The sequence below is a fragment of the Callithrix jacchus genome, chromosome 5 (assembly GCF_049354715.1).
Source record: "Callithrix jacchus isolate 240 chromosome 5, calJac240_pri, whole genome shotgun sequence".
In the NCBI taxonomy this organism is placed as follows: Eukaryota; Metazoa; Chordata; class Mammalia; order Primates; family Cebidae; genus Callithrix; species Callithrix jacchus.
Genome location: NC_133506.1, coordinates 83,485,625 through 83,506,572, shown reverse-complemented (window position 1 = coordinate 83,506,572; position 20,948 = coordinate 83,485,625). Strand labels below are relative to the sequence as shown.

General features: G+C 42.7%; 2 protein-coding genes across 18 annotated transcripts in view; one reads left to right on the top strand and one right to left on the bottom strand.

Moving 5' to 3' along the window:
• LOC100395808 (leucine-rich repeat-containing protein 37A2) overlaps positions 1-20,142 on the top strand; it is a 43,420-nt gene extending 23,278 nt beyond the window's left edge. For 10 of the 12 annotated variants that reach the window (XM_078373160.1, XM_078373158.1, XM_078373159.1 and 7 more), the window contains 7 exons: positions 92-166; positions 7,967-9,599; positions 10,116-10,217; positions 13,200-13,249; positions 15,095-15,149; positions 15,231-15,361; positions 15,668-20,142. In XM_078373160.1, coding sequence (XP_078229286.1) covers positions 92-166; positions 7,967-9,599; positions 10,116-10,217; positions 13,200-13,249; positions 15,095-15,149; positions 15,231-15,361; positions 15,668-15,806 — 2,185 coding nt within the window. In that variant the 3' untranslated portion in view covers positions 15,807-20,142. The remainder of the gene's footprint in view (positions 1-91; positions 167-7,966; positions 9,600-10,115; positions 10,218-13,199; positions 13,250-15,094; positions 15,150-15,230; positions 15,362-15,667) is intronic. The other 2 variants (XM_054257013.2, XM_078373154.1) reach the window with 1 other exon arrangement.
• The window catches only part of ALDH3A2 (aldehyde dehydrogenase 3 family member A2), a 178,016-nt gene that overhangs the window by 142,043 nt on the left and 15,025 nt on the right, over positions 1-20,948 (bottom strand). The window lies entirely within an intron of this gene.

The following is a 20,948-nucleotide window of genomic DNA, read 5'->3' as shown; positions in this document are numbered from 1 at the left end:
TTGAAGTCATCACATCCTTGAAATATCTTTTTTAAGTACAGAATTTTTGTATCGGCATTTATATCACGAATGTTTCGATTTTCCTCTTCAGAGACATGGGAAAAACACAAGTTCCGCTTACAGCAGTTAAGAACATCCTCATGATGACTCTTGAATTGGAAAAACTGTAAGTTATTTTTTTCTTAGATTTATTTTCACTTAATTGGTTCTTTAGGTTGGTTTTAGTTTTGTTTTTTTTTTTTTAGAGACGGGGTCTCGCTGTGTTGCCCAGGCTGGAGTGCAGTGGCTATTCACAGGCATGATCCCACTACTGATCAGCATGGGAGTTTTGACCTGCTCCTTTTCCGACCTGGGCCAGTTCACCCCTCCTTAGGCAACCTGGTGGTCCCGCGCCCCCAGGAGGTCGCCATATTGATGCCAAACTTAGTGCAGACACCCAATCAGCATAGCTCACTACAGCCCAGAACTCCTGGGCTCAAGCAATCCTCCTACCTCAGCCTCCCGAGTAGCTGGGACTACAGGCACGCGCCACCACGCCCGGCTGTTTTAGTATTTTCTTAAGTCAGGTTTATTGAGATATGATTTTCATATAACAAAATTCACCCTTTTTAAGTGTACAGTTCGATGAGTTTTGACAAATGTATATTGACATAACCACCACCACATTCCCAATATAAAGCATTTCTCTCACCTCAAAAAGGCCCCTGGTGTCCCTTTGTAGTCAATGCCCTCCTCCCACCATCAGCCCTAATGGTTAGCTACTAATCTGATTTCTATTCCTATAGTTTTGCCTTTTCCAGAATGTCTTATAAATGAAATCATACAGCATGTAGCCTATTGTATCTGGCTTCTTTTACTTAGCATAATTTTTTTTTGAGACAGAGTTTCACTCTGTCACCCAGGCTGCAGTGCAGCCATGTGACGTCAGCTCACTGCAACCTCTACCTCCCAGGTTCAAGCAATTCTCCTGTCTCAGCCTCCTGAGTAGCTGGCTGAGATTACAGGCACCTGCCACCATGCCTGGCTAATTTTTCGTATTTTTAGTTGAGACGAGATTTCACCATGTTGGCCATGCTGGTTTCGAACTCCTGACCTGAAGTGATCCACCCACCTCAGCCTTCCAAACTGCTGGGATTACAGGCATGAGGCACCGTACCTGGCCTCACTTAGCATAATTTTTTTTGAGATTATGCTACCGTCCATATTGTTGCACCTATCAGTACAGCTGGCCCTCCATATCTGCAGGTTCCTCATCCATGGATTCAACTAACCATGGATGGAGAGTATTTGGAAAAAGTAAAATGTATAAAATAATAAAAACAGTAGAAATTTTAAAATACGGTATAATTATTTACATACCATTTATACTGTATTAGGTATTTAAAGTATACCCAAGGCTATATACAAATACTATGTTATTTCATATAAAAGACTTCAGCCTCTGTGGACTTTGGTATCTGCAGGTGGTCCTGGAGCCAATCCCCTGCAGACACCGAGGGACAACTGTTCACTCCTTTTCATTGCTCAGTAGTATTCCAGTTGTGTGGATGTATCCATTTGTTTATCCATTCATCAATGTATGGACATTTGGATTGTTTTCAATTTTTTGGCAATTATGAATAAAACTGCTAAAAACACTCATATACAGGTCTTTGTGTGTGAACCTATGTTTTCATTTCTTTTGGGTAAATACCTAGGGGTTGGATTATTCACATGCTAAGTGCATATTTAACTTTTTAAGAAACTGCTAAACTGTTTCCTAAAGTGTCTGTGCCATTTTACATTTCCACCAGCGTTGTGAGTGTTGCAGTTGTTCCATAACTTTAGCAGATTCTTTTTTTTTTTCTTCGACACAGTCTTGCTCTATCCCCAGGCTAGAGTGCAGTGGCACTATCTTGGCTCACTGCAACCTCCACCCCCTGAGTTCAAACAATTCTCCTTCCTCAGCCCCCCAAGTGGGTAGGCACCCACCACCACACCTAGCTAATTTTTGTATTTCTAGTAGAGATGGGGTTTCACCATATTGGCCAGGCTGGTCTTGAACTTCTGACTTCAAGTGATACACCCACCTTGGCCTCCCAAAGTGCTGGGAGGGGTGAGCCACTATGCCCGGCCCAGCTGATTTTTTTTTTTAATTTTTTAATTGCCAAAGCAGGAGTGCAGCTGCAGGATCTCAGCTCACTGCAATGTCCCCCTCCCAGGTTCAAAGGATTCTCCTCCCTCAGCCTCCTAAGTTACTGGGATTACAGGAGCCCACCACCACGCCCAGCTAGTATTTGTATTTTTAGTAGAGGCAGGGTTTCAGCTTGCTGGCCAGGCTGGTCTCAAACTCCTGGCCTCACATGATCCACCCACCTTGTCCTCCCAAAGTGCTGGAATTACATGAATGAGCCACCATGCCTGGCCCGGCCCAGCAGATTCTTGTATTTCAGTTTTTAAAGAAATGTTTGCCCTTCTACTGCTAGATGTGTAGTGGAATCTCATTGTGGTTTTAATTTGCATTTCTTTAATAGCTAGTGATGTTGAATGTCTGTTCATGTGCAAATATCTTCTTTACTAAATTGTTCAAATCTATTCCCATATTTTAATTGAATATTAATCTTTTTATTAATGAGGTTTTTTTTCCCCTCCATGAGAGATTATTTATTATTGAGTTTTAAGAGTGCTTTATAGACTCTAGATACAAGTCCTTTCAGGGACCAGGAGTAGTGGCTCACGCCTATAATCCCAGCACATTGGGAGGCTGAGGCAGGAGGATTGCTTCAGGCCAGGTGTTTGAGACAACCTGGGCAATATGGTGAAACCTCATCTCTACCAAAACTATAAAAACAATCCAGGTATGGTGGTGCACACCTGTGGTCCCAGCACTTTGGGATTGCTTGAGCCTGGGAGGTCAAGGCTGCAGTGAGCCATGGTCACCACTGCACACCAGCCTGGATCACAGAGTGAGATGCTGTATCAACAATTAAATAAGTAAATAAAATTTTTTTTAAAAAAAAGGCCTTTTAGATATGTGTTTAGTAAATATCTTCTCTCAGATTGTGGTTTGTCGTTTCATTCTGTTAAAAGTGTTTTCTGGCTGGGCACAGTGACTCACGCCTGTAATCCCAGCACTTTGGGAGGCCAAGGCTGGTGGATCATCTGAGGTCAGGGGTTCGAGACCAGCCCGGGCAACATGGCAAAATCCCATCTCTACTAAAAATACACAAATTAGTGGTGGCAGGCACCTGTAATCCCAGCTACTCAGGAGACTGAGGCATGAGAAATGCTTAAACCTGGGAGGTGGAGGTTGCAGTGAGCTGAGATTGCACCACTGCACTCAAGCCTGGGCAACAGAGTGTGACTCTGTCTCAAAATGAAAAATAAATAATAAAAATAAAAGTGTTTTCTGAAGAGCAGAAGTTTTTAATTTTTATAAGCTTTAAGTTAGCAATTTTTTCTTACATTGCTTGTGCTTTTTCCTTACCTAAGAAATCTTTAAGAACCTGTTGTCTAATCCAAAGCCAAAAAGATTTTCTTTTATGTCTTCTCCCAGAAATAGTATAGTTACATTTAGGTCTATGATCCATTTTGAGTTAATTTGCATATATGATGTGAGGTATTTATTTATTTTTTTCAATTTTATTTTTTATTTTTAGTAGAAACAAGGTCTATGTTGCCCAAGCTGGTCTCAAACTCCTGACCTCAAATGATCCTCCTGCCTCACCCTCCTAGAATGCTGGAATTACAGGCATGAGCCACTGTGCCTGGCCTTCTTTGCAGTTAAAATTATATATACATACACACACACACACACACACACACACCAGCTAGGTGTGGTGGCATACACCTGTAAGTCCCAGCTACCAGGAAGGCTGAGGTGGAAGGATCATTTAAACCCAGAAGGTGGAGGTTGCAGTGAGCCAAGATGGCACCACTGCACTCCAGCGTGGGTGACAGAGCATGATCCTGTATATATCTGCAGGGCCCTATTGTGAGTTTGTTACATAACTTACTGCAACTTAAATTGTGCCACCCATGCCCCAACACACAATATGGCAAGCTAAATAGAAAGTCAGATGTGCTAAGGCTAGTTGAGCGCATTATACAAGATTAGCATGGAATGGGCCCTTCATTTAGCACTGCTGCATTCATTTTTGTCAGGTCACTTTGTTATCTTGACCACATTGTCAAATCTGTTTTATTGCTCTAGCCTCATTTTCCTCAGCCTCCTGCAGCATCTTCCATGTCAGCTAGATCCCTTCCTCTCTGGATGAAGTCCTCTTCATCAACCAGCTTTCTTACTTAGTTCTCTAATATAGTGAGGTTCTGTCTGCTTTCTTCTTTACCATTAGTGGATAAGAAAAGTGCTCCTATTCTCTGTAACCATTTGTCATCAAGACCCGAAAGACATTGAACTAACTGCCCTATTGTAGTTCATTATTGGGAGTCTTCAGGAGTTGACACATTTATATACAAAGGAAGTGGGCCAGCTCATTTGAGTCTTGGCTCATGTGTAATGATCTTTAATGCATATTGGAAAATTACTATTCTCAAGTAAGAATAATCTATACCTCAGGTCATTTACAGTCTCAAAGATTTGTCAATATACTTTAAAACAGTTCTGGGAACAGTTAAGGAGACTAAAGAACCATGAAAACTAAATGCAATGTCTGATGTTTGATTGGATTCTGAGTTTTTTTAAGCCATGATATGATTGGGACAGTTGTGAAAATTTGTAAATGGACTTCATAGTAGGCAATGATAATATTAAGTTTCATTGGGTGATAATAGTATTCTGGTTATGGAGGAGAATGCCTTGGTTCTTAGGGGCTGCACACTGAATTATTTAGTGGTGAAGGCTCATTATATCTGCAACTAACTCTCAAATGTTTTGTCCAGAAAAATGTGTAGACATACATACATGGAAAGCAAATGTGGCAAAGTATTAGCAACTGTTGGTGTTAGGTGGGAAATTTAAAAAAAAAAAGCAAGGAAAAAGCAACTGTTGATTCCAGATGGAAGTTATACAGGTGTTCATCACACCATTTGAAAATGTTTCCCAGCCATCCTAAGGCTTAAATGAAAAAAAGAAAATGTTTAAAATAAGAAGTTGAAGGTATGAAAATAAGAACAAAAACTTTGGGTTCATGCCTGTAATCCCAGCACTTTGGGAGGCCAAGGAAAGAGGGTTGCTTGAGCTTAGGAGTTTGAGACCAGCCTGGGCAACATGGTGAAACCCCATCTCTACAAGAAATACAAAAATTAGCCGGGCATGGTGGCACACACCTGTAGTTCTAGCTACTCAGGAGGCTCAGGTGGGAGGATCACTTGAGCCCAGGAGGCAGAGGCTGCAGTGAGCTGAGATTGCACCACTGCACTCAGCCGGTGTAACAGAGTGAAACCCTGCCTCAAAACAAACAAAAGAAACACCTTTGTGTCAGAGTTAAGGTTGCTATATAAGTAAAACGCTAGGTTATGGTTCTGGGTCCATTCTTTCTATATGAAGATCAAAGGCTTCCACTGGACCCAAAGGAACACTACTAGTCACTAGTGGTTATTTCTCTATAAGTTTGAAAGCTGTGTCAGGCCAGCTTACTGGATGCAGTTTTAATATAAAATTCTATACGTTTCCTTATACCCATTACTGGAGATAGTAAAAAAAAAATATATATATATATATATATATATATGTGTGTGTGTGTTGTACTCCCAACTCATAGACTTCATATATCCATGAAACACTCCTCTGTTTTCACAGTTTTAATGAGGTCCTGATAAAGTCATCATTTTGAAGGACCCAGAAAAGGGCCCCACAGCCTCTGCAATGTAATAATTACAGTAGTTAACATTTATTGAGCACTCACTGTGTGCCAGGCATTTTTCAGGTATTGATTCATTTAATCCTCAAAACTCATGAGAGGTAGGTACTATGATGACAAGGCCAAGGAACAGAGATTAAGCAGTTTGCCCAAATTCACATTATTAGTGGAGCTGGGATTTAAGCCTAGTCTGGCTGTGGAATCTGTATTCTTAATGACCATGCTATACTGCTTAAGATTAACCTTGAGATTTACTCCAGATAACAGAGGTTGTTTTTATCTCTCTAAAACTGCCCCCAATAAGCCATAACAATAATCAATTATCTTGGTATCTCTTTTGCCCAAATTTATATTTTAAAAAAACTCAAACATACCATAAAGATGAAAGAACAGTACAGAATCCAATCAAAGATCAGGCACTACATGTCATGTCTTCATTTCCTTTAATCTAAAACATTACTTTTTCTTTTTTATCTTTCATGATACTTACATTTCTTAAGAGTCAAATATAGCTGTCTTGTAAATTGTCCCACAATCTGGATTTGTCTGTTTCCTCACGATGAGATTCAAGTTAAGCATTTTTGGGAAGAATACTGCATAGGTGATACATCCTTCCTGCCTCGTGACCACAGGTGGCCCATAATGCTAAGTTTGATCACTTGATTAAGGTGATCTTCCAGATCTCTTCATTGTAGTTATTTTGCTAGGTGCAGTGGCTAACACTTGAATCCCAGCACTTTGGAAGGCTGAGGTGGGCAGATCACTTGAGTCCAGGAGTTCTAGACCAGCCTGAACAACAAGGTAAAACCCCGTCTCTACTAAAAATACAAAAGAAAATTCACTGGGTGTGGTGGTACAAGCCTATAGTCCCAGCTATTCAGGGTGCTGAATTTGGAGGATCACTCAAGCCCGGTCGAGGCTGCAATGAGCTATGATTTTGCCACTATATTTCAGCCTGAGTGGCAGAGTGAAACCTTGTCTCATAAAAAATAAATAAAAAGTAATTTTCCCCTTGGTAATTAATAAATAATCTGTGGGGAGGTACTTTGAAATCAGTGAAGATCCTGTTCGCAAGTGACTTTTTATCCAACTGTGTATCAATAATAATCCTTGTCTAAATCAATTTTTATTACATTGGGGTGCAGAGTGACACTTTTTTAAATTTTGTCATTCCTTCTGCATTTACTAGCTGGCATTATTTCATTAAAGAAGAACACCCCCTCTTTCTTTTTGAATACCATTCTTCATGGATTCTTCTTTATATTAGTTATGTTGTAGCTTATTATTGTTGTTATTCTTCTGAATGCTCAAATGTCCATCCAGATTTGGCCAATGAAATCTCTGTTATTTTTTACCCCACAATACATGTTAAACTAAGCTGATTTCTTTTTTCTTTTTTTCTAAGACAGAGTTTCCCTCTTGTTACCCAGGCTGCAGTACAATGGCCTGATCTCGGCTCACCGCAACTTCTGCCTGTTGGGTTCAGGCAATTCTCCTGCCTCAGCCTCCTGAGTAGCTGGGATTACAGGCACACGCCACCACTGCCTGTTGGGTTCAGGCAATTCTCCTGCCTCAGCCTCCTGAGTAGCTGGGATTACAGGCACACGCCACCACGCCCAGCTAATTTTTTGTATTTTTAGTAGAGGCGGGGTTTCACCATGTTGACCAGGATGGTCTCGATCTCTTGACCTCCCGCCTCTCTTGATCCACCCACCTCGTCCTCCCAAAGTGACTAAGCTGTTTTTAATGCCCAGAGAATGTCTAATTAATTTTTCACTCCCAACAGGAATTGAGAAAGGGACTACAGAAGTTGGGGGCTTATTCAGACTCTTCTTAGAAGTCTACCTTCTTCCTGTGGACTTTCAGCCCAAAGCGAAATTTTTGAGTTGGGAAGAGATACTTCTGAATTAAACTACTGATCAGTGTCACCCAGTTCTAATCCCAACCACATTTATTCTAGGCATACCATACTCACTGCCATGCTTACCCTTCTGTTGTGCATCTCTGCCCTCCTTCCTGTGGCCTTCTGGTTCCTACCCAACTGTCCAGTCCATAGGCCTCAATAACACCTTTTTACACAGCCCTGCGGTAGCATTGGTCTGCTCCTTTACCTACTCAAGAAACCCCTTCACCATTAATTTATTGTTCTGTGTTTTTATCCATAGGATCTTACCTAGCCATATGGCCTGCTGCCTCTGCCAATTTAAAAATAGCATTGAGGTTGCCTGCAAGACAGTCAAGCTGCATTGCAACAGTGCATGTCTGACAAACACCATACATTGTCTTGAAAAAGCATCTATAGGGAATCCCGAAGGAGTGATCATGAAGGTGTTTCAATCCCGGAAGAAGCACACGAGCACTGAACTGACTATTGAGCCAGAGACACCCTCAGACAGCAATGGCATCAACTTGTCAGGCTTTGGGAGTGAGCAGCTAGACATCAATGATGAAAGTGATGTTATCAGTGCACTAAATTATATCTTGCGTTATTTCTCGGCGGGAAATCTAGACGATGGGGAGGCAATGTTGTTACCGTTTATTAAACTGCTTTTTTCAGGTTCGCAAGATGGTGACAGGCCCCTGGGTATTTTGAAAAACAATATAAAGAGCCCCTCTCTTCAACCTGCATCCAACAACTCAACTTACAAAAATAAATTGAGAAAGCTGTATTTTCTGGAAAATGTGTTGGATGCAAAAATTCAAGAAAAAATCGATGAGGTTAAAATGGAAGAAAAAACTGCCATGCTTGTACAGTCCAGGCTTTTAGGTCCCAAATTTAAAAGTCCAATTTTGGGGACCAAATTAGAAACTGCCCAACCACAGGAAAACAGCCTGGCAAAGATTCAAAGTGTAGGGAAAAGCCTGGAGAGAGCAAACAGAGTCCTCATGGGCCCAGGGCGCATCCAGAAAAGGCACTTCAAAGAGGTGGGAAAGCAGAGCATCAGGAGGGAACAGAGTGCCCAGGCATTTGTGGAAAACACTGCCAAAGGAAAAAGGCCCGGGAGTGCGGCCCCAAGGGAAGTGGAACAGCCTCACCTGGTGCAGAGGCCCGAGAAGTTAGTGGGAAACACCATCTACACCAAGCCTTTGTTCACCCAAGAGCATAAGACAGGGGTCTCCTCTTTGCTGAAACCCTTCTCCATGGGCGGGCCCTCTGCCTCCACCTCTGCAAAAGCCCAATTTGAGATCAAAAACAGTCTAAAGGCTCTGTTCTCTGCAGCAAAGAGCCTCATAAATTCCCCTTCAGAAGGGGCTTCTTCATCTCAAGAAAATCATTTTCGAAAACTTTTTGCTCCTTCCATTGAAACTGCTATGCCAGAAGGCACCATCTCTGAAGACACAACCTACAATAATCCTCCTGAGGCAGATTCCACTGGAACTGCGTTCAACCTTGAGCCAACTGTTAAACAAACCCATGAAATAAAATGGGAATACAATGACTTGGGCACTGACCTGTTTCCCAAGCCCAAAAACAATTACCCATTGCTCTCCTCCCCAGGTGATCAGTTTGAAATGCAGCTAAACCAGCAGCTACGGTCCCTCATCCCTGACAACAACGTGAGAGGGCTCATATCTCATGTTATCCGGACCTTGAAGATGGACTGCTCTGAGACCCAAGTGCAATTAGCCTGTGCTAAGCTCATCTCTAGGACAGGCCTCCTGATGAAGCTTCTCAGTGAACGGCAAGAAGTAAAGGCATCCAAGGCAGAATGGGATACGGACCAGTGGAAACCCGAGAACTATATCAACGAGAACATGGAAGCCCAGAGTGAACAGAAAGAGCAGAGGTTAAGTGAGGTGAGGATCACACAGAAAGGTGAGACCCGGACTTTCCCATCATTTAGCATATGTCAGGGAAGTGCCAACACAAGAGAACCTGGGACTCACAGGCCATAGCTTGTCTTGGCCATGTAACTTTGGCCAGGTGGCTCATGCTTGTAATCCCAGCACTGTGGGAGGCTAAGGTGGGTGGAACACTCGAGGTCAGGAGTTTGAGACCAGCTTGGCAACATAGTGAAACCCTGTCTCCACAAAAAAACACAAAAATTAGCTAGGTGTGGTAACACATGCCTGTAGTCGCAGCTACTCAGGAGGCTAGCTAAGGTGGGAGGATCACCTGAGCCCAGGGAGGTCAAGTCTACAGGGAACCGTGATCATACCACTGTACTCCAGCCTGAGCAACAGAGTGGAATCCTGTCTCAAAAAAAATTAAAAAGAACCTGTAAGCTACTCACTTGGAATACTGGGGTTTTGAATAGTTAGCTTTCATCCTATCTCTTTGTTTTCTTAAAAAAATTGTTTGTTTTTTTTTAGCACACTAAAGTTCCAGGATATGGCTTCAACAACAAACTCATCCTGGCAGTATCTGTGACTGTAATTGTAACAATTTTAATAATCATTTTCTGTCTCATTCAGGTAAGGACAATAATTAATTCAGGTTTTCAGAATGCAATCCTGTCTTTGTGTAGATTCAGAACCCACAAACTGAAAATCAAAGCCACTTTCCCACCTACTACTACTTGACATTCTCCTTCAGTTGTTTAAGGCCGAGGTATGCTTTGTTCTTTTACTGTAATGTATATTCCAGGATTTTTAAAGGATCGTCACTTCCAGGACATTTCTGTCAATTGAAATTAAGTTAATCCCACTAGACTATTTTAAGAAATTAAGTTGATATAATGGCAAAATTTCTCCCACCCAAAACTATGTCAACAATTGAATGTACTCTGCCACTAATTTACTTCCTTGTTGTTGAAATGAAGAGAAATGTATAATCTCCACCCTCACAGAGGTGTCATCACCCTGGAGAGGAAGGACAAGGCAAAAGAGAGGTCTCGTCTTGTAGACTTACCACACTCATACAGTGTCTTCCTTCTCCAGTGTGTAGGGCATTGTCTAAATAGGTCCAGTTAAAGCACTACAGGGTAGCCATCTTTTAAAAAGTAGTTGGCCACTTATTTAAGTTCACAGGGGAGGGGGAATGTCTCATACTCCAGCCCTCCTGAGCCCAGGCTCTCTGTGAGATGTGTCACCATTTCTCAGACACCATATGAGACATTTCTCCTTGGATTAGGGATGCTCACTCTGCATTACATATCTAAAGCCTGTATCTGGCTACTCTGGGGCGAGTCCTGTTTATAGCGCCCATTCCCAGAGCTTGCCTCTGTTTACCTTTTGTTCAATTACATGATGTATTACTTTTCCCAAAAGGCCAGTGCTAGCATATTGGAAGAGTGAGTTAATAAGCTGGCAACCTTGACGCTTTCACTCACCATTTCCATTATTGTGGCAGCCCTCCATTCCAGCCAGAGCAGCCCCTCACCATACCCTGGTCACACCATGCCCATTTCTGCTTTTGTCTGTACCTTTGTCCATTTAAAATTCCCTTGTTTCACTCTGCCTGAGGGAATCCTATGAATCTCTCAAAAGCCATCTCAAGTTCGTCTTTCTTCTTGACACCTTCCCTGAATACTCCAGCCCTTTTGAGCCTACTCCCTTTGTGAGATTTGTCACCATTTCTTAGACGCCATATGAGAGACTTCAGAGGCTGAAGTGGGAGGATTGCTTGAGCCTGGGAGGTCGAGGATGCAGTGAGCTATGGTCATACCACTGCATTCTTGCCTGGGCAGCAGAGCAAGACCCTGTCTCAAAAATAGCCACCACCAAAAACTGTCTTGGGATTTGAATAGGATCACACTAAATTTGCAGATTAATTTGACAAGTAACATCTGTACAACATTCTAGGAACGTGACATCTCTTGTCATGTATTCATTTTTTTGAATGTCTTTCAGAAGAGTCTGTTTCCATCATACAGATCTTACACATCTTCTGTTAGATAAAAGATCTTTGTATTTTTGTTCCTAAATACTTCATACATTTTTATCGCCATTGTAAATGGGATCTTACTTCCATTTTCTAATTAGTTATTGGTGGTACATGGGAAAAGTATCTGAGGTAGCCATCTTTTTAAAAAAAAATTTTTGTATGCTGATCTCTTGATTTTGTATTTAGCCACCATACTGAATTCTTATATTACTTCCAGTAAAATGTTAGTTGATTCTCTTAGGCTTTTTTGGCTGTCTAATATTTATCATTTCATATGCAAATAATGATAATTTTCTCTCTTCCTTTCCAATAGTTATACTCTACTTTCTTCCCTCCCTCCCTTCCTTCCCTCCTTCCCTTCCTTCCCCCTCCCCTTCCCCCTTCCCTCCCTCCCTCCTTCCTTCCTTCCCTCTTTCCTTCCTTCCCTCCCTCCTTTCTTCCTTCCTTCCCTCCCCCTTCCTCCCTCTCTTCCTTCCTTCCTTCCTTCCTTCCTTTTTTCCTTTTCAGAGCCTGTTTTCACCCAGGCTGGAGAGCAGTCACTGTAATCTCAAAGTCTGGGGCTTAAGGGATCCTCCTACCTCAGCTTTCTGATTGGCTGGGACTACAGGCCAGCAGCTAATTAAAAAATTTTTTTTGTAGAGACAAGGTCTTGCTATGTTGCCCAGGCTGGTTTTCCTGCCATTTTAGAGGAAGGACTCGGGTTTCCTTTTTTCCTACTTTTAAGAGTTTTTATTAGGAATTATCTGTTGAATTTTATCTAAAACAGTCAATAAAATATATTAAGTGCCAGCTGCATGTAAGACCCTAAGTTAGATACAGTCAGCCCTCTGCATCAGTAGGTCCACATCTTCAGATTCAACTAGATGAGGCTGAATATTTGAAAAAAACAGCATGAAAATACAAATAGAAAGTACAGCAGAACAACTGTCACCATTATACAATATCTATACATTTTATTAGTGATGACTTAAAGTACATGGGGCCAGGCATGATGGTTCACACTTGTAATCCCAAGTGTGGGATTGTAATTGTAATTCCCACTTTGGGAAGCCAAGATGGGAGGATCGCTTGACCAGCCTGGGCAGCATAGTGAGATGTGGTCTTTACTAAAAATAAAAAAATCAGGTATGGTGGTGGGCACCTGTAGTCCCAGCTACTCAAGAGACTGAGTTAGACAGATCACTGAAGCCCAGGAGGCTGAGGCTGCAGTGAGCTGTGATTGTGCCACTGCACTCCAGCCTGAGCAACACAGGGTGATCGTCTCTAAATAAAGTATACGGGGGATATGTGTTGGTTATATGCAAATACTGCATCATTATATGTAAGGGATTGAGCATCCACAGATTCTGGTATGGTGTGGGGGCAGTATCCTAAAACCAATCCCCTATAAGATATCAAGGATTAGTGTACTGTGCAGGAATCAAAGCACTATAAACAACATACAATTCCTGTCTCCAAAAAGTTCTGTCCTCAGGTGGATGAGTCTTATAATGAATAAAAGGAATAAATACAGATTTGGAGATAGTGGTGGTTGTGATGGGTAATCTTAATTGTGTTTTCTTCCAAAACAGATATACCATCATAGAAGGGCACCAAAGGACGATGAAGAAGAATTCCGAAGGTAAATATTAGTCTGGTGATTTTTTTTTTTTTTTTTTAATTCAGAGTCTCGCCCTGTCGCCCAGGCTGGAGTGCAAGGGCACAAACTCAGCTCACTGCAACCTCCACCTTCCAGGTTCAAGTGATTCTCCTGCCTCAGCCTCCTGAGTAGCTGGGATTACAGGCACATACCACCATGCCCGGCTAATTTTTTGTATCTTTAGTAGAGTCAGGGTTTCACCATGTTGGCCAGGCTGGTCTCAAACTCCTAACCTCGTGATCCACCCACCTCAGCCTCTCAAAGTGCTCGGATTACAGGTGTGAGACACTGCACCCAGCCAATCCAGCAATTTTTAAATTATAATTTAGGAAATAGAGGAAAGCTTAGAACTCTGTCCTCATTTTTCAGGGAGGAAACTACCCAAGACAGGAAGAATACTTACTTACCCTAATGCTTAGCCTGACACCCCTGAAATTAGCTCCCCAGCCAAAGCTGAGCTGGATGAAACTAACAGGGACACAGCTGATGTCCCCAACCCTTTGGGGAGGTGGGAAGGGACAGGAAGGGGAAAGGTTTTGGTACCTGTTCCTGCTGGTGGTGGCAGGCTAGGGGTCTTCTTGGAGGCTCTGGGGAAGGGGCAGGGAAGGCCACCTGGTGTTGGAGTGAGGGCGCTAGTCTCCATCAAGGCTGATGGAAGGAAGAATATGTGAGTCCTTCCTCTAAAGTGGCAGGAAACACTACTTTCTTTTTTTTTTTTTCCTTTCTTTTTTCCCTGGATCCGAGAACTGGGGAAACACTACTTTTTCATCTTACTGGTTTTTGGGCTCTCACTCTATTCCTTTTATACAAACCTCACAGAATTTTACCTAGGAAGGCCAGGCCAGGTGGCTCACACCTATAATCCCAGCACTTTGGGAGGCTGAGGCAGGTGCATCAATTAAGGTCAGGAGTTGGAGACTAACCTCACCAACATGACAAAACCCCGTCTCTAATAAAAATACAAAATTAGCCAGGCATGCTGTCACACACCTATAATCCCAGCTACCTGGGAGGCTGAGGCAGGAGAACCGCTTGAACCCAGAAGGTAGAGGTTGCAGTGAGCCAAGGTCATGCCATTTGCCCTCCAGCCTAGGCAAAAAGAGCGAAACTGGTCTCAAAAAGAAAGAAAGAAAGAAAGAAATAGGAGAGACTTTAGACAGTAGTTTGTCCTTTGTGATAGGAAACCTGAGAACGAGAAAGGGAGAGTGTCTTGCCCCATGGTCACACAATGCACTCTGGCTTTTTCTATTTTATTCACATTCAAAAGAATATGTTGTCCTTTAAGCTGATGTCACAGCTCACTCACTTACCAGCGACAGCCTGCTGTATGAAGATCTATGAGATACACAACTTGGCTAGTTGCACTCAGGCACTTGCTTGAGGTGATTCAACTTATAGAATAAAGCAAATAAAGCATCTAGAAAAAAAAAAGCGACCTCATCTTCCACCCCCCATCAAATGATGCCCTTGAGACCAAGTCCGAAGGGGACTGATGTAAAATGTTTCTGCCTAGCATGGTTGTGCCATTTGTTCACTGTACAAGGGCGCTTGGGACTGAACATCCTCCCCGTGCTCCATGCTGAGCCATACACAAAGTCCCTCCAGCTATATTGTGGGGCCCTTCTGGACAGACAGGGAGAGCTTCTAAAAGTCCCACCTGCAATGGAATTATTTTCAAGACCCCAGGTATGTGGTTTGCAGTGGTTCTGCTCCCTGTGATTTTGGACTGAGGTACTCATTTAGTCCTAATTAAGACCAGAGAAGTACAATGTGAGAGACGTGGGAAATGGCAGCATCACTCACTGTCTTGTGCCTGTGTCTCCCCAGGGGCATTTCCAGAGGTCTGCCACACAGGACATCCTCACCGAAAAGTATGATTCAGGTACATTGGAGCAGGATTCATTGCTGTGGCCAGAGAAAGCAGAAGACATGCAAAATTAATATTTCCCTTTCTATCTTCTAGGGTGGCTTTTGTTTAAGATGGCCACTCTGGCTTAGGGATATGTACAGACCTCTCAGTGCCACACATGTGAAAAAAATGGCACTGAAGCTGCATGACAGGGAGTCTGCCAGTGAGGACGAGATCTTCAACAGGTACACTTCGTAAATGATGGGTCCTCACAGTTCCCATCTAAAATGAGGAGGGGGTAAATGATGGGCCCTCACAGTTCCCATCTAAAATGAGGAGGGGGTAAATGATGGGCCCTCACAGTTCCCATCTAAAATGAGGAGGGGGTAAATGATGGGCCCTCACAGTTCCCATCTAAAATGAGGAGGGGGTAAATGATGGGCCCTCACAGTTCCCATCTAAAATGAGGAAGGGGAGGATTGAAGCTCTCGCTGAATCCGCAGAGAGGTGAGTCAGAGCTGCATTTTCAGACTGATCTTTGTTGCCCACAGAACGGGGAAATTCCCAAGTATAAAGGAGACGCGGGACGCCTGGCAGAGGCTCGGCCTGGTGAAGCTGGCAGCCGGGGTGGCGGCGGCCGGCCCTACCCAGCGCTCTCCACAGAGCGTGCTTGTCCGGGTGCCCTGTTGAACTGGCAACCTGAGACTTGAGAGGGCTGAACTTGAGACTGAACAGGTCTTGGACAGTGGGCCAGCCCAGGGGATTGCAGGGACACAGCGTGTGGGGTAGCACAGTGGGACAGACAAAAGGGCGATTCCAAACGCTCCCCGTGGAGACGGTCCCTGAGACGCTCCGTATGGGAGGGGCATCCACCATTACCGAGGCAACCGGCCCCTACTGAGATACACGCCCACTGCTGACTCAGCCTGCCGTTGCTGAGGCAACCCGCCCCTACTGAGATACACGCCCACTGCTGACGCAGCCTGCCATTGCCGAGGCAACCCGCTACAACAGAGAGCCTCCACTGCAGGGCATAGCCCATGGCGGAGACCGCAGCAGAAGAGTAGAGCCTGCAGCAACAGGGCGACCCTCACAACAGCAGGGCAGAGCCTCAGCAGGCAAATAGTGACCAGACTGCCTCCTAGCTGGGCAGGACACCTCAACGGACATCCAAAAATGAAGCCCCAACCCCCCAAGACAGAACATTTGAGAAAAAAAGGGTTTTTTAATGAGCTCTGTTGCAGCAGAATCAAACATAGCAGCCTAACAGCCCTGAATGAACAACAGAGCTCATAGCTCAGCAATTGAGCTCCTATAAAGTACAGGGAGCTGCTCCTGTCTCCTCAAGCAGCTCCCTGACCCCTCTATATCCAAAAGACTGACGTTTGGCAGGCATCATCCTGGGACAAAGATAGCAGAAAAAGAAACTGGTAGCATCCCTCACTGTTCCGCAGCTGCTATAGGTGCACCCCAGACAAGCAGGGCCTAGAGTGGACCTCAGCAGTCGTACAGCGAAGGGGCTAGACTGGTAGAAGGAAAACCAAGTAACAGAAATACTTCACCAAAAATCTGGGTGTCCACTCAGAGACCCAATCGGAAAGTCAGCAACTATGCAGACAACAAGTGGATAAATCCACAAAGATGGGAAGAAACCAGCGCAAAAAGGAGGAAAACACCCAAAACCAGAACACCTCGCCTCCTAGAAAGGATCAAAACTCCTCACCAGCAAGGGAACAAAGCTGGACGGAGAATGACTGTGATGAAATGACGGAATTAGACTTCAAAAGGTGGATAATGAGAAACTTTTGTGAGCTAATAGAACATGTATTAAATCAATGCAAAGAAACTAAGAACCTTGAAGAAAGATATGAAAAAAGATGTGAGGAAATGATAACAAGAATGGATAACTTAGAGAGGAATATGAATGAATTAAAGGAGCTGAGAAACACAATACGAGAACTTCGCGAAGCATGCACAAGTTTCAATAGCCGAATTGACCAAGCAGAAGAAAGAATATCTGAAGTCGAAGATCAACTCAATGAAATAAAATGAGAAACCAAGATCAGAGAAAAAAGTGCAAAAAGGAATGAACAAAGTCTCCAAGAAATGTGGGACTATGTGAAAAGACCTAACCTACATTTGATAGGTGTACCAGAAGGGGACGAAGAGAATGAATCCAAGCTGGAAAATACTCTTCAGGACATCATCCAGGAAAATTTCCCCCACCTAGCAAGACAGGCCAACACTCAAATGCAGGAAATACAGAGAACACCACAAAGATATTCTGCAAGAAGAGCAACCCCAAGGCACATAATCGTCAGATTCAACAAGGTTGAAATAAAGGAGAAAATACTAAGGGCAGCCAGAGAGAAAGGTCGGGTCACCCACAAAGGGAAGCCCATCAGACTCACAGCAGATCTCTCGGCAGAAACACTACAAGCCAGAAGAGAGTGGGGGCCAATATTCTTAAAGAAAAGAACTTTCAACCCAGAATTTCATATCCAGCCAAACTGAGCTTCATAAGTGAAGGAAAAATAAAATCCTTTGCGAACAAGAAAGTACTCAGAGATTTTGTCACCACCAGGCCTGCTTTACAAGAGCTCCTAAAAGAGGCACTACACATAGAAAGGAACAACCAGTACCAGCCATTCCAAAATCACACTAAATGCTAAAGAGCATCAACATAATGAAGAATCTACAACAACTAACGGGCAAAATGGCCACTTAGCATCAAAATGGCAGTATCGAAGTCATGCATAACAATATTAACCCTAAATGTAAATGGACTAAATGCACCAATCAAAAGACACAGACTGGCAAATTGGATAAAAAGCCAAAACCCATCAGTGTGCTGTATCCAGGAAACCCATCTCACATGCAAGGATACACAAAGGCTCAAAATAAAGGGATGGAGGAAGATTTACCAAGCAAATGGAGAGCAAAGAAAAGCAGGAGTTGCAATTCTCATCTCTGATAAAATAAACTTTAAAGCAACAAAGATGAAAAGAGATAAAGAAGGCCATTACATAATGGTAAAAGGATCGATACAACAAGAAGAGCTAACGATCCTAAACATATATGGACCCAATGCAGGAGCACCCAGATACATAAGGCAAGTTCTTAATGACTTACAAAGAGACCTAGACTCCCATACAATAATAGTGGGAGACTTTAACACTCCACTGTCAATATTAGACAGATCAACCAGAAAGAAAATCAACAAGGATATCCAGGGCTTGAACTCAGACCTGGAGCAAGCAAACCTGATAGACATTTACAGAACTCTCCACCCCAAATCCACAGAATATACATTCTTCTCAGCACCACATCACACCTACTCTAAAATTGACCACATAATTGGAAGTAAAGCACTGCTCAGCAAATGCAAAACAACTGAAATCATAACAAACAGCCTCTCAGACCATAGTGCAATCAAGTTAGAATTCAGAAACTAACCCAGAACTGCACAGCTTCATGAAAACTGAACAACTGGCTCTTGAATGTTGACTGGGTAAACAATGAAATGAAGGCAGAAATAAAGAAGTTCTTCGAAACCAGTGAGAACGAAGACACAACATGCCAGAATCTCTGGGACACATTTAAAGCAGTCTCTAGAGGAAAGTATATAGCAATAAGTGCCCATATGAGAACGGAGAGATCCAAAATTGACACCCTATCGTCAAAATTGAAAGAGCTAGAGGAGCAAGATAAAAAAAACTCAAAACCCAGCAGAAGACAAGAAATAACTAAGATCAGAGCTGAACTGAAGGAGATTGAGACACAAAAAACCCTTCAAAAAATCAATAAATCCAAAAGCTGGTTTTTTGAAAAGATCAACAAAATAGACAGACCACTAGCCAGATTGATTAAAAATAAAAGAGAGAACAACCAAATAGATGCAATAAAAAATGATAAAGGGGAAATCACCACAGATTCCACAGAAATTCAAACCATCATCAGAGAATATTACAAACAACTCTATGCACATAAACTAGTAAACCTGGAAGAAATGGATAAATTCCTGGACTCCTGTGTCCTCCCAAGCCTAAACCAGGAGGAAGCTGAAACTATGAATAGACCAATAACAAGGGCAGAAGTCGAGGCAGCAATTAAGAGCCTACCACACAAAAAAAGCCCAGGTCCAGACGGGTTCACAGCCGAATTCTACCAGACACACAAAGAGGAGCTGGTACCATTCCTTCTAAAACTATTCCAAATAATCCAAAAAGAGGGAATCCTTCCCAAATCATTTTATGAGACCAACATCATCCTGATACCAAAACCTGGCAGAGACCCAACAAGAAAAGAAAACTTCAGGCCAATATCCATGATGAACATAGATGCAAAAATCTTCAATAAAATATTGGCAAGCCAATTGCAACAGCAAATCAAAAAACGTATTCATCATGATCAGGTAGGATTCATCCTGGGGATGCAAGGCTGGTTCAACATACGCAAGTCTATAAACGTAATTCACCACATGAACAGAACCAAAAACAAAAACCACATGATTATCTCAATTGACGCAGAGAAGGCATTTGACAAAATTCAACAGCCCTTTATGCTAAAAACCCTCAATAAACTCGGTATCGATGGAACGTATCTCAAAGTAATAAAAGCTATCTATGACAAACCAACAGCCAATATCATACTGAACGGGCAAAAACTGGAAGCATTCCCTTTGAAATCCGGCACTAGACAAGGATGCCCTCTTTCACCACTCCTATTCAATATAGTACTGGAAGTTCTAGCCAGAGCAATCAGGCAAGAAAAAGAAATAAAGGGTATTCAAATAGGAAAGGTGGAAGCCAAATTGTCTCTATTTGCAGACGACATGATAGTATACCTAGAAGACCCCATCGCCTCAGCCCAAAAACTCCTGAAACTGATAAGCAACTTCAGCAAAGTCTCAGGATACAAAATCAATGTGCAAAAATCACAAGCATTTGTCTACACCAATAACAGACTTAAAGAAAGCCAAATAAAGAACGAACTGCCATTCACAATTGCTACAAAAAGAATAAAATACCTTGGAATACAACTCACAAGTATCGTAAGGGACCTCTTCAAGGAAAACTACAAACCACTGCTCAACAAAATCATAGAGGACACAAACAGATGGAGAAACATTGCATGTTCATGGTTAGGAAGAATTAATATCGTGAAAATGGCTATACTGCCCAAAGTAATTTACAGAATCAACGCTATCCCCATCAAGCTACCATTGACTTTCTTCACAGAACTGGAAAAAACCACCATGAACTTCATATAGAACCAAAAGAGAGCCCGCATAGCCAAGTCAATTCTAAGCAAAAAGAACACAGCGGGGGGCATCACACTACCAGATTTCAAACTATACTACGAGGCTACAGTAATCAAAACAGCATGGTACCGGTACCAAAACAGAGATATAGATCAATGGAACAAAACAGAGGCACCAGAGGCAACACAACATATCTACAACTATACAATCTTTGATAAACCTGACAAAAATAAGCAATGGGAAAAGAATTCCCTGTTTAACAAATGGTGTTGGGAAAACTGGCCAGCCATGTGCAGAAAGCAGAAACTGGATCCCTTCCTGACACCTTACACTAAAATTAACTCCAGATGGATTAAAGACTTAAACATAAGACCTGGCACGATAAAAACCCTAGAAGGAAATCTAGGCAAAACTATCCAGGACACAGGAGTAGGCAAGGACTTCATGAACAAAACACCAAAAGCATTGGCAACAAAAGCCAAAATAGACAAATGGGACCTAATGAAACTTCACAGCTTCTGCACAGCAAAAGAAACAGTCACTAGAGTGAATCGGCAACCAACAGAATG